Source organism: Trichophyton rubrum, assembly GCF_000151425.1.
Source record: "Trichophyton rubrum CBS 118892 genomic scaffold supercont2.11, whole genome shotgun sequence".
Lineage (NCBI taxonomy): Eukaryota > Fungi > Ascomycota > Eurotiomycetes > Onygenales > Arthrodermataceae > Trichophyton > Trichophyton rubrum.
The window spans coordinates 509462-522844 of NW_003456418.1; the positions used below are offsets into that span (position 1 = coordinate 509462).

The 13383-nt window shown below is 48.2% G+C and overlaps 3 protein-coding genes across 4 annotated transcripts; 1 reads left to right on the forward strand and 2 right to left on the reverse strand.

Annotated features, from left to right (window-relative positions):
- Window positions 1-1324: 1324 nt before the first annotated feature.
- TERG_07940 (uncharacterized protein) lies at window positions 1325-3472 on the forward strand (the record flags this gene model as incomplete). The annotated part of the gene is made up of 2 exons (XM_003231591.2): window positions 1325-1369; window positions 1599-3472. The coding sequence occupies 2 exons, from the start codon at window positions 1325-1327 to the stop codon at window positions 2976-2978; spliced, it is 1425 nt and encodes a 474-aa protein (XP_003231639.1). The 3' UTR covers window positions 2979-3472.
- Window positions 3473-3563: 91 nt separating this feature from the next.
- Window positions 3564-4454, reverse strand: TERG_07941 (uncharacterized protein). Its single transcript, XM_003231592.2, has one exon. It carries the CDS (start codon window positions 4388-4390, stop codon window positions 3749-3751), a length of 642 nt encoding a protein of 213 aa, XP_003231640.1. The 5' UTR covers window positions 4391-4454; the 3' UTR covers window positions 3564-3748.
- A 1350-nt stretch (window positions 4455-5804) lies between these two features.
- Window positions 5805-13300, reverse strand: TERG_07942 (uncharacterized protein; the record flags this gene model as incomplete). Of its 2 annotated transcripts, XM_003231593.1 has the most annotated exons (5): window positions 6708-7293; window positions 7378-7691; window positions 7756-9189; window positions 9245-11596; window positions 11660-13300. In XM_003231593.1, 5 exons carry the CDS (start codon window positions 13298-13300, stop codon window positions 6708-6710), a joined length of 6327 nt encoding a protein of 2108 aa, XP_003231641.1. The 2 variants fall into 2 exon arrangements, with proteins under 2 accessions (XP_047607422.1, XP_003231641.1); XM_047750509.1 differs by having other exon boundaries at window positions 5805-7293; window positions 7378-9189.
- Window positions 13301-13383: the final 83 nt, after the last annotated feature.

Genomic DNA, 13383 nt, shown 5'->3' on the forward strand with positions numbered 1-13383 from the left:
TATTCAGGAGTACCGCAACGGCGCGGCCTACCACCGTCATCAAAGGAGGGCTCTGGGCTTCCAGCTTTGCTAGGTAACTATAGGACAGGCGGAAGCACGTAGTCCGAATAAATGAGAAACTTCAAACCTCTTCCAAAATCACGTTATATTATTATTCACTTCAAGAAAATCAGTGACTAGCTCTCTAATCAATCCAACGCTACGTTATAGCATTGATTCGTCCTGATATCGCAGTACCTTCAGCCATCAAGCCAATTGTTGAACGGTGAACCCTACATCAACATGATCTCAATCGAATCTACTGATATATCATTTTGAAAGCCCGCCCGACTACAAATATGAAGGTTGGAATAATTCGTCGATACTCTATATTGTATTCGTTGATATCGTAAGGGAAATTTGTTCGTTTCTATGGTACAACCCTTATTCTTCTCGCCGCTTCTCGAAGACGAGAGGATGAAACTAGTAATTATTGGTATCAGCTTCAGAGCCTTCAGCCTTCATATCGTAGAAAAGGCTCAAAGCGTAAAAAACGGTAAACCACATAAAAGAGCGCGAAAGTCGTCTGGAAACAAATCTAGATTCTAAAATCTAGTTATAGCAATATTTTCCTGGAATATAGTATATTCAATATAGCGAATCAAACTTTTGATGATTATAACGTTTTCAGACTCGGAGAAGGTATCGAGCCATTATATTCGTTAAAAGCTCGTTCCTAAAATTCGATTATTTTTATTTAATAATATGATTAATATCGACGAGAATCAAAAAGTCAATATTATATATCACTATTAATAAAATTCCGCGAAAATTATTAAATTGTCGATCTAATAGTATAAAATAATCGATTCTATCGCTATTATTATATATTAAATTAGTATATAGAAATTATAGTACTATATTATTGCTTAATAATAAGGTTTATAAAGGTAGCGTGTATTTATTCTTGTACTTCACTTAAAGAAATCTCTGCTTCTTCATCAATTCACCCCGATAAAATTTCTCAGATTCTGAGAACATGGTTATTCCTCTAATAATACACTTTTTATTAGAGCAAAAAGGTAGGGAAAAGTGTACCTTTTTAGCTTTGTTACTATATATTATTATATCTAAGAAATGGCCTATTCTTCTAGCGTTTTGGCTTTTAGGCGCGTCTGTTTGCTCTCAGGGTGTACAGGCTGTTTAGAATCGCCCGGATACGCTGGCAAAGGGCGCCCTAGAGACAGCAGAGGCCAGCATACAAAGGTACGAAGCAAGTTGGCTGAACAGACCCATATTTTTACCGGCTTTCGAGGCTGACCGAACCGTGGTACTCTTACTCCAGATGGTTACCGTCCTGGACTCAGACTCAGACGAAGAGACTCTTATCGTATGCCAACCCAAAACCCAAGACATGCCGTGACCCGTCAACTTTGATACCTTGGTCTACTCCGAGCACTTTTGGGCGTTTTTTAACCGCTATTTAGACGCGGTTTCTGTTATTATTTATTTATTTTTATTTTTATTTTTTTTATTAGAGCCGCCTTCCGCGGTTGTTTTTTTGTTCATTCTCCAAGTTCAAACCGAGCTAACCGCTTTGGGACCACCCTGATCTATAGCAACCTGAAGTGATATCAGGCCGGCTGCTCAAGGCATTCATCAGCCCTGACGACGACAGGCGGCGGCATTCGCTGTCTAGACCACCGAGTCAACCAGGGCGTGCTGTTGTTGACAAGGGCTCGACGTCTTCCAGTTCCCGCCCACAGTCCAAGGCCTCAAATGTTTCGGTAGTCATCTCTGTGCCACTACGGCGGCCAAGTCCTTCGCCAGCGACTACCAGCCGTAAGAGATCTCTATCGTCCGATGGGGATATCAACAAAGCCTTGTCTCAAAAGCCTACGGCAACTAAGATTCCGGATCACCATGGTCTAAGTGATTTCTACGCCGTGGGGAGTGGAGATATAAAAAGACCGTACCCTAAGTTGAAAAGGTTCGACCCGAAGAAGACTGAGATACCCCGGTCAGGCGAGCGGTATATTCCGCCCAAGAGACGCAGTGATAAAGAGTCAGCGTGCTCTCGTTTAGAAGAGCTTTACAATAAGAAGCTTCAACGGATCAAGGGCCCCCCAATTCAGTTTAAGGCTAGCAAGATCGCAAAAGAGATCAATTTTAACTTTGACTTCATTGACTCCTATAAGATACACAGCGGGGTTAATCAGATTGATCCGGAGTTCCTATGGGGCTGCGATTGTACAAAATGCGATGCTGAATGCGATTGCCTCTCTAAAGACTTAATTCATTATGAGAAGGGTCAACGTGTACGGGCCGTCTTAAAGTCAGAGATCCTGAATAAGCGTACGGCATTGATCCGAGAATGCTCGTCGCGCTGCAAATGCTCTGCAGTCAAATGCTGGAATCATGTTGTCTTCCGTGGGCGAAAAGTTGAACTGGAGATTTTCCAGACCAAGAACAGGGGTTTTGGAGTTCGCTCGCCTCATTTCATAGAGCGAGGGCAGTTTATTGACACTTATGTCGGTGAGGTCATTGAGCCATCTACTAGCGACGCCAGAGAAGAAGCAATTGACGTGGAAAAGTACTCTAGCTACTTGTTCTCACTCGATTACTTCCCTGTTGAGGAGGATGAGAAGGATAAGGATATCTATGTCGTTGACGGCCGCAAGTTTGGTTCAATTACCAGGTTCATGAACCACTCCTGCAACCCAAACTGCAAGATGTTTCCTGTCACTCAGACAGACGACCACAGGGTCTACCACCTTGCGTTCTTTGCGGTCCGCGACATACCGGCCGGCACTGAACTGACGTTTGACTATCATCCTGGTTGGGAAGGGGGGGATGTTGACCCAGACGCAACGAAGTGTCTCTGTGGTGAACCAAACTGCCGTGGCCAGCTCTGGCCGGCAAAACGGAAAACTACGCGGCCCGGTGAAGATAGCTCTTCCTCTGGCGAGTCTTCCGGGGAGTCTGAGGATGATGAATGAGGATGCACACTCTGCGGTACTTGATATACCGCCTTTGCCTTGCATAGTCAGTCGCGTTCATACTTGGATTTATCTTGGGTTACCGATTCTCTCCTGTGCTTCTTCTTTTAGCGCTGCCCGAACTAGCTTAGTCCGAGCGTTCTTGTCACTTTCTTTCACCGTCTTGAAGCTGCTACTACTGTACACCTAGCATGATACCCACGTTTCGGATTTACCTCATTCACTGCATGTGTGGAGTTGAAAGGACGTCGAATGGGATTTTATCTTAATTCAATAAGTATTTCTGCATTAAAGTGTTGCCTATCTTCTGTCTTATCCGGTTGTAGGGAACAATCGTAGACCAAGAGGGTAAAAAAAGGAGTAACGGTAAATAAAAGGGGGAGAGAAGATGAAAAGGCGAGGATAGGGCATCACATACACTGATATAGGAAATGTTATACCTATGAATATCTGGTATCATACAACGTTTCAAAAGGATGAATTAAAAAGAAGAAGAGAAAAAAAAAAAAAAAAAAAAAAAAGTGAGGAACGGAGGAACAGAGAAAGGAAATGAACAGAGGAAACCGGCCCTTTTTACCAACCCGAGCCTTTATTTGGCGGTAGTAGGGCCGTTTAGTGGCTCGATGGTAGGCTCGTAACGCAAAACGGCGTTTTTCATATCAATATGGTAGCAGCAGAGTGTATCCGTCTCTGAACAAAACGGGTGACATTGTATAATGGGTTGGGCGTGAGGTCGTAAACTTTCGAATATATAGAGAGAGGGATGGCGCCTAAGCAGAGCCCTCCATGACTTCGGCAATTCCCCCCATGACGAACCGCGGGGACAGGCGGGCCGATAGGGGTGAGAGCGGCGCGGAAGGCTCTTTGAGGTCTGAAGTGACGCTCGACAGGTTGTTCGATGAATCAATAGGTGCCTGGCCATCGGTCATGAGCGGCACGGGGTCAACGGGACGCGGTTCCAGCAGGCCCAGCCCATGTCGCTCGATCGAGTCTTCGGTGCACCGGTAGCGCTCCTCTGTGAGCGCGAGGTCGACGTTAGACGGACGACGGCGCAGCAGGATGGTCCCCATGCCGAGCGAGGAGGACGAATAGCACTTCTTGCTCCGGCTGCCGATCCGACGGAGCGGAGAGGTGAATCTGTTCATGCGCGGAGAGGTGCTGATGGGGCTAGAAGTAGGCGAGGAGGCCGGACTGGAGGTTGCTGAGGTCAGAGGGGATGGACGGTCCGAGTCGACCTCGCTGCCGACGGTCGACCTGGGCGAGTACGGGATGGTCAGGGAGGGAGCCATCTCCGTCCATGGCGAGGGCAGCAGCTGGCTGAGATAGCAAGTGTGTTCGTCCATCTTGGACTCGCTGGTCTCGATGGCCTCGAACAGGCTGATCAGGTCGTGGACAGCTGGTTTAGATGCCATTTATATGTATCTTCCGTCCAGCCGGGGAGAGTCCAGGGAGTGGCTGGTCTGTTTTTTTTTTTTTTTTTTTTGGGCTCTTTGTCTCAAGCTCGAGCTTGTGCTCTCTTTCTCTCTTGAGCCTTGCGGTGTATAATATAGGGTCTTATAGGCAACTAGCTTCCCCCCTGGCGGAGTATTATTTCAATGTCCGTTTGCCCTTGTGTCCACGGTATGAAGCGAGGAAGTAGAGGCGCTGCCTGGTCTGTTCGGGCCTGCCCAAGGCCTTTTTCGGCTGCAAAACAGTAGATGCACACGGAGATTATACTGTCTGATATCAAACCGGTCGAATAATAACGCCCCGTCGTCGCAAGGAAAAAACGCTGGTGTCTCTCTCTGGTGTGTGTATCTTCTGCCGGCTCTCTCTGTAATTATAACCAACGGATCGACCGTAGGCAGCTCGACCGGCAGCAGCGTCCTTTGCGTCTTCTCAGCGGTTCCCAGCCAGGAGAAGGAGAGAAGAGGGACAGAGAAGGGGCCCTCTCAGAGGGTCGCGCAGAGAGCAGTTTTGTATATATATATATACACTCCGTATATGAGGCAACGATGAGCCGTAATTAAGTATATCGCAGAATCACTGCCTGGTTGGGTGAAAAAGCAACGGCCGACTAGCTGAATCGCAACCAGAGAACAGACAGGCAGGAAGACGCTCGACTTCAGCAGCACCGGCAGCAGCAGCAGCACTGGAGAAGAAACAGATCAGACGAAGCAGACGAAGATGCCATCATGCATGCAGGGGAGAGAGACATGAAGAAAAGCGGGAGTCGAGGATGAAACGAGCCCGCGTAGATCATGATACCTGCAGTGGATCTCTCATCTTCCTCGCCCTCGCGAGCCACACACGGCATGTATCAAACATCGGCCGCCAGGCCAGCTTAACAGCCGTTGGCGACGGAGGAGATGGATAACCGCCGTCCACGGCATCAACAACGGGCCTTGTTTCTTCTGCCTCTCGCTGCTGTGTCTCTCGCTGGCTCGTCTTCCACCCCCGTCTCGAGCTCTCCAGTAACTCGTTAACTAAGACACTCTGCAGAGGAAAAACCGGCCTCGCCCTGGCACAAGCAAGCAACCCTGCCATGGACGGACCAGCTTTGTTTCAATTCCAACCCCCCCGGTCCATGTGGAATTCAGGGCCTGGCAGGAGACGCAGCCTGCCATTGGGCAGTTTCGTGATTTCCCGGGTCGTTTATTGGCTGCGACTGTGCGACTATTTGCCTGGGATGAGAGCGATATCAGCTTGGTTGGCGGCCCTTGGTTATTATATCGGGGAGAGGCCAGACGGCTCGACGGCCAGATAGCCCCCCTTTCTCTCCCGGCTCGCTGCGTTTAGGGAAGAGAGTTAGATGAGTTGAAAGGCAATGGACTCGTCTCCAGCTCAGCCACCTTCCCCGGCGCCAGGGCGGTCCGCTGGCTGGGCCTGTCCGAGAACTGACCGGTCCGCGGGTTTGGATGGAGCTGGTTACGAATCTCTGCGTGTTTGATCTTCGGGCTCACGAAGGAGAGAACTCGCTGCTAGGCCGGTTGCTTGTGCGAACCAGGCAGGCAGACAGTCAGACGCTGGGAAACTATTATTAGGAATTATTGGCTGTGTGGAAGGGAAGGCTATGGTATGTACAACAAAAAAACAGCTGTCTAAGGCGAGGTCGAACGCACGCGCTGCACTTGGATGGAAGGATGGGTGTCTATGCGCGAATCTGCAAGGGGGGGAAACAGGGATATGATAGTTAACAGCAAAGAAAACTCCCAAAGCTCTAGCCAACAACTTGGTCAAACCGTCTCGAATCACTTAAACCGTCAAGAATACTCTCAAGCTGAAAAAAAGGAGAATCAAATCAAAGGGTGGGGAACAAGTTGGAGTTATCAGCACATATACAAGAACAGAACGTGGTGAAAAAGGGGGGGGATTTCAAAGGGTAAAAATCAAAGCATCTCGTCCGTTAACAAGGATTGAAGAAAAAGCGGGAGGGAAGGAGAAGAAAAACTCGAACAAAAACTCCCATGAGATCCCGTTTTCGCTGCTATCAAGGGGGTCTCATATATGCATTACTGTATAGACGGGACAGAGACAAGTAATTTTTCTTCTTGCATTTCGGAATTGGTTCGGGGTTGTTCTGTGCTTTTTTGGTTTTCTCGGATGAGTTGGTCATGTCTGTCGTTTCTGCATTTCCCCATACTAAGGGAGTATCCACAAAGGGGGCTGATAGGTATTTTCACCTTGGTAAAGGTAACTCGAGGGTAAAAGAAGTCGGGGAAGAAAAAGAAAAAGGCTGGGTGACTGCGCCTACTCGCCTGCTGAGCCGTGGGACCGACGACGGGTGAAGCTTCGTCTGATACTTTCGCCCCATACAGAGTGATCGAAGGAGTCCAGCACGTCTTGTACGTTCTGTACGCTCACAGAGCTGTCACCGCGTTGGTGGCCATGCCCTTCACCCGACTCATCGCGAGGCATGCTGCTATCGTACGTCGTAGTAGGACTTTGAGGCGTCAGAGAAGGATTGAAGTTACCCCAGTCGGAATGTGTAGGTGACGGGAGTCTATGAGCCTCGTCGCCAAACATGTTGGTCTCGATCTTTGGAAGAGCGATGCGCGGGGCTTTCCGGCTTGGGGATCCTTCTGGTGATCTTGCACGGTCTTCTGATGCTCGTCTCGATTGATCCTCGTCCATAAGGCCGTCCTCGTCCTCGACATATATCTCCGGAACAGAGAACTGTGGTACCGAGACCAGGCGAGAGTCATGGCGTGCTTGAATACGTTGTCGGAATCGCCTCGACCAATAGAGCGTGTTGAAGAATCCGACTACCACGTTTCGGCGGACGGCTTCCTCAACTCGCTGTAGACGGGCACGTCGCCGTAGGAACTCTTCCAGCCTGGATTGTGTGTCGTTAGCTTGTTAAGTGCCCACAAGTGGAATGGATCACCTATAAAAAAAATAAAAATAAAAAAAGGCTTACCTCAAACTCTTGCTGTCAGTGATAACATTGTAATGAGCAAGGATCATAAGACATGAAGTAAAAGATATTCCTCGTTCTGGATCAGCTGAGACAAGCACTTCCTCGTAAAAGGCGTTCAAGCGTGCACGTCTTTTGCGTATTTCGGCAACAGGAAGATGGGAAAGACGGAGCATAAGCTTCTTGAGATCTAGTTCACCCACAGATCGAGAATGCGATAATTCTGACTCTCGAACATTGACACGACAGTCTTCTAGAATGCGGCCGACGGTAAAATCTCCTTCGTATATACGCATCTCGAACACGCCAGAAAGTTCCTAAGCATAAAGCGTTAACAAGCATTCAATTAAAATAGAATTGAACAGACGGGATAATACTTACTCCTAAAAGTCTTGGGAAGGCCTCTTTTGAAATATATCCCGTTCCGTCTGGGTCAAAGGTAGACCACGCCTGTTTGAAACGGCGGATTTCATCTCTGCTGATCGCATACAGGCCACTGCTCCGCTGATAGACGTAGGAGAAGCTCTCGAAGATGAGTGAAACAAATAGAGAGACGAAGATGTACATGCTCAGAATGTTCCATGAGATAAGCAGCGTTCGAGCCCAGGCGGCACTGCCACAGTCGCTCCTATAAAAATTCTCGCCGAGTGTGCAGTAAGGTGGCTCCATCGTTGCAAAGTCTTCCATAATTTGATTCCACCCTTCACCACAGCTCATGCGGAATAGGAGGATTAGCGCTTTAGGCACGCTTCTGAAATTGAGATTGCTCGTTTCAGAGCCCCCGAACTTGGTCAAGCCGAAGATCTGAGTCAATGCTATGGCGTAGACGAGGAAAAGGATAAACCAGGTGGCCAACAGGTTACCGATTGATGTCAAACTAGCCGCAGCAGTCTTGAAGAGCTGGTCAAGTTGGTTGTTGCGTGGTATAATGAGGAGTGCAATGGACACCAGGAATAGTTTGTGAAGCTGGGCGAAGACTATGCTTTTATCATTGATCAGGGCAAGTAGTGTCGTGATAAAGGTTCCTACTACAGATAGAATGGAGTAGAGATCCCATGAGCTGCGGCGAAACCGAGGCCAAGTTAGGCCGACAAGACGGATGACAACGTTGGCGATATAGAATAGGGTGAGGAAGAGGAACAGGGCGTCTCTTGTCCTCTCCCACCAGTCAACTTCCGGGTAAAACTCGAGGACCAGGAGAACGAGGTGGACCAAGAGCAATCCCGTGATAAACCGGGCCCATCTCCCATGTTTTTTAACCGCAACTCGATAGCACCAAGCTTTGAATTTGTTATTGCCTTTGTTAAGAGATCGCTTAGAAGGGGATATCTGCTTCAGAAGCTTGCGCAATTCCAGCCACGACCGCTGTTCTGCCGTCAAGAAGGCCACACCGGTTTGTTCCGTGTAGTTTCGCATGAAGACAGAGACGAACAGAGTAAGGACGAAAACTGCACCGAGCAGGTTGAACACCACGAAAAATAAGCCGTTCGCTTGGGATGAAAACGGTTGAGGCTGTTTGTTCACGCCAGTGATACTCATGGCATTCCATAACACATCAGTCCACCCTTCCTGAGACACAATCTGGAAAAGGATGAAAAGGGAACTTCCGAAGTTGTCGAAGCTGTAGAATGGGTTGTGCACGGCTCGAGGCGCAAGTACCTGCCATTGGAATTGAGAGCTTTTATATTCTCCAACACAATGCGCCAGGGAAACATAACCGAAATCCCCGTCGTTGCATTGTTTCATTTGTCCATTGAAAAGATTCAAGCCATAAATGGCGAATGGAATGAGGAAACTCATGGAAACAAAGGCAGCCTAATACACATTCTGTTAGTCTCTATACTGCGGTTGGGTGCTATATGCCACATACTGAAATGACTTTCCATCCACCCATTACTATCACGGAATGGAATGTTTCTCTTGCACTTTCGCTGACATTCAACAGTCTCAATGCTCTGAGTGCCCTGAACGCACCAACGACTCGCGAAACATCACCCGTTCTATACAAAGCAGCCACAACGTTCACCCACAAAGTGATAAGAACAATACCGTCAATGAAGCCCCAAGATCCACGGAAGTAGGCATTTGGTGTCCAGAAAAAGCCGTCTGCTATCACCTTGATAACAGCCTCAACACTGAAAAGAATGGCAAACCATAGATCCGTCCATACGAACCAATTGTGGATGCCGGGGCCATGGGTCTCAAAGTACGCGCGTTGGTACAATGGAGTGCAGATACAAGCAATTAGCACCATTGAAACAATGGCAGCGTAAATGAATGCTGAAAAAAGGTACCACACCGGCTTGTATGGATCCACTCCTTCAATACGGGATTTTCCACGGCCCGGTCCTACCATTCGTTGACAAATGCGGCGGATAGGATTAGAGGGCGTAAAAATATAGAGAGAAACATTATACTTTGGGTACCTCTGGAGGTATTGTCGTTGGGCACGTTTTCTTTGTTCGGCAGCTGAGAGAACTTCTTTTGCCATTGCTGCTGGGTCTAGTTCGTCATGGTCCCTTGAGAACTTGAGTTTCGAATAAAAAGGGTTCGGCTCCCGGTTCAACACACGCTCTGTTAACTTGTTGAAGATACGGGAGAAGAATCCTGGCTGCACAGCCTGTTGCTCCGGCGGGTGTTCCGTTGGCTGGGTTTCCATGGGCCGCAGTGGTGATGTCTCGTCTAAGAAGTCTTGAACCACTGCTTCTTTTAGAAGCATTTCAAGTGCTGCAGGGCCATGATCAAGCGGGTCTCTATATCGTTCACGGCCACGGCCAAGTTTAAATATGCTGGACAAGGCAAGATTCCCATGGGATGATTCGCTTAGTTGTTTCTGTTGTAAGAATGCTCTGACCTGATAGAGCCGTTTCTCATCTTCAGAAATATCAAAGCTCTCCTGGATGACAGCAATAAACATGTTCAACACAACAAAGTTAGCGAGCACAAACCACATGATGAAAAAGGCCGCTGAAATCCAGGCTGTGCCTCTAGGGCTATTAGCTTCGGTAGCCGAATATAGAATCGACGTCCAATTCTCGCTAGAGAGGATCTGATACATCCCCAGGAACGAGTTATATATATTGGAGAATGTAGTTCGAGTAACTTCGCCATCCGAGTCCATGGCAGGTATCTGGTCACGGAACAATTGGACAGCAAATATGGAGGTTAGAAAGGTGATCAAAAAGACGAAGATAATGAGGTTGAATAGACCGACGATGTTGCTAAACACAGTCATAATAAGGGTTCTTGTCAGCGAAAAGGCCAGTACTATCCGATACACCCGGAGTACCTGGAAGATGGATAATGCTGCGTAGACGCCACCAGACGAGCGGATGGGAGGAATTTGCATCACCATTGTGATGATGGCAAGGATGAGATCGGCCCAGTTCTGTCGGGATTTAAAAAAATTTCTCCAATCTACCCCAATGCGGAAACAAATTTCGATAAAGAGGATGACGGTGACGGCAGATTCTGTGCTATCAATAAGCTCTTTTCGGTTGGAGCTCATCGAGGAGCTCCTCAGGCACTGAACTATTAGACCGAATGCTATGATGCCAATCCAAACGTAGTTTGTACGGTTAAAGAGCCGTTTTAGTTTGCTGACCCTGCGAAAAGACGTGTCCTCTGGTCCAACATCGTCGATTCTATCAGCGGTAAATGCGCTTCGCTTGCTTTCTTCTCGAATAACTTGAAAGGAGGAGGTGATAACAGCTACTAGCAAGTTGACGAGCCATAAACTAAGGAAGATGAAGCCGGCGATGAAGAAGAGGGAGGCAGCAAGGTAATCGCTGTCTGTGGTGAAGTAAAGGAGATCGGAAAAGGTATTTGAGCTCATTATAACGAAAACAAGTTCGAGAGAGTGCAACACATCGTCGAAACTCATGGTACCTGCATATGGATTACTGCCCTCGATGCATAGAGATCCCTGGGGGCAGAGATGCCCTTTTGGAGATGTCGTTCCGTTTTGCCCGTTGGCATGGATCCAGGGTTTAGCCAGGCCAGTGATATTATCTAGGTGGCCTCCACAGAACTGAACTGTATCCGGAGCTTGGTTAAAGGTGAAATTGCTTACACCCAATGGATCCACCCAAACACAAGTCCGACGAAGGCTAGACTTAAAGCTCTGGATTCCAATTATGGCAAAGAGAAGCCAGAAAAAGCAAATGAAGAAGGCAACATTGACTAGAAGAGGTGCTGCCTTTTTCAAACTTCGAAGAATCACCTAGAAAAACATTAGCAGCAATACGGAATAGATGATATGGAAAGGGAAAACTAGAATTCATACAGTTGTTCCACTTGTCAAAGCAAGAAGACGAAGAATCCGGAGACTGCTTAGCATTTTAAATATGTAAATGTGGTGATTTGTGTCGATGGACAAGACGGACAAAGCAAATGCAATCCAGTATGACACAACGGCTAGAAAATCCAGCCTATTGAATGAATGTCGTAGAAAAGCTCGGCGGGCAAGTCGGATACGCTGCTGTTGTCGACTATCTCCAACTTCATCCGCTTGTTGTTGCATTGTGGTGAATGACCTGATAATAGACATTTGCTGCGGATCTGCAGGCTTCTTTGTTGATGGCTGCCGCTGCAACGAAAACAGCTCTCTTGCTTTTATCATTACAGCATTCCGAAACCCTGCTGAGCGGTCGAGAGTGCTGTACTCCTCGGGATTGAGAATGAATCCCGACACGATGGTCCTGGCTATCAATTCAAGGGTATATATGATGAAGATTGCTAGGAAGAGGATGTCGACAACGGGAGAAGACCAGCTTCCTTTTCGGCCAGTGTGAACAGATGATTCGATGGCTAGTAGAATTGTCTGGATGATGATAAGAATCAAAATTATTGGCTCCGTTGCGGGATGTACCAGGAGTTCACACAGCCATCTCCGGACCGGATTGTCTGCCGAGAATATGCCCAACGCTTTACCCCTTAATGGACTTATGGCCGGATGTCCATGTTTCCGTTTTGGTTTTGAAGACCTTTTTTCTTGTCCCCCCTCATTTACGGTCTCTGAGGACGCAACATCATGCGCATATTCGAACATGGCGGGTAAAGAGGGGGGTTCATCCAGGCGGGCATGTTTAAGTACTGATTTCTGTCTCATAACACTTTCGATAACCTCCGGTTCATTACTTAGGTTGACAACACGCTGCGAGACCATTCTCATCATGGAGCTTGCCCTAGACAAAGCTGATGAAGGAGATGGAGAGGGTGAAAGCCGACCTGTAGCAGATCGATGTGAGTTTCGTACGCTGCTTCGCCCCGACCGAAGTCCGCTCTCCAAGTCATCTCCCAGGTGAGAACCACCTCCCATAGCACTTCCAGCAAAATGAACACTTCGGTCTTCATTGGAATTCCGTTTGACCTGGGCCTGTGCATCTGGGACAGAAGCGCCACTAATTGGCTGTAAATATCGCGAATCCGTAAGGGGCAACGAATCGTTCTCCCCGACGAACGATCCCGATCCAGTCTGGCCCACAGTATCCTCAGAAGCACCGAAATAGCTGTTATCATCACTCCTTCTGACCATAGAAGATCCCGAATGTCGAACTTGCTGGGGCCCAAAGCTCAATCCAATAGTACTCTGGTGAAATGAAGCATGATCGAAGCCCGACGGCCCGGCATCATTAGACAAACTGACGGATTCGAAGTTATCAGGATCATCGGCTCTCCTGTCCCCTGTAGGCGAGTTCTCTGCAATCCGCTCGTACCGTTGCGAGAGCGGCCTGCCTATAGCCCGTATTCCCCGAACAGAGGTCTGCCTCCCCGGAAGCTCATCTTCAATCGTAGCACTCCTCGCCCGGCGTCCAGCGCCATCCGCGATCACCGTACCCGGAGGTCTTGAAAGGTCTTGGAGGGGTATCGAATGGCTGCCGGACTGGTTATTCGCATCGTAGCTGGGGTTCTCGGACGGAGCCATTTGTTATTGGCGCTTCTGCTCATCGATTCGTAGACATTGCAGCTATCGGTCCTAGGCAAGTATCGAGTGAACGTCCTATTAGC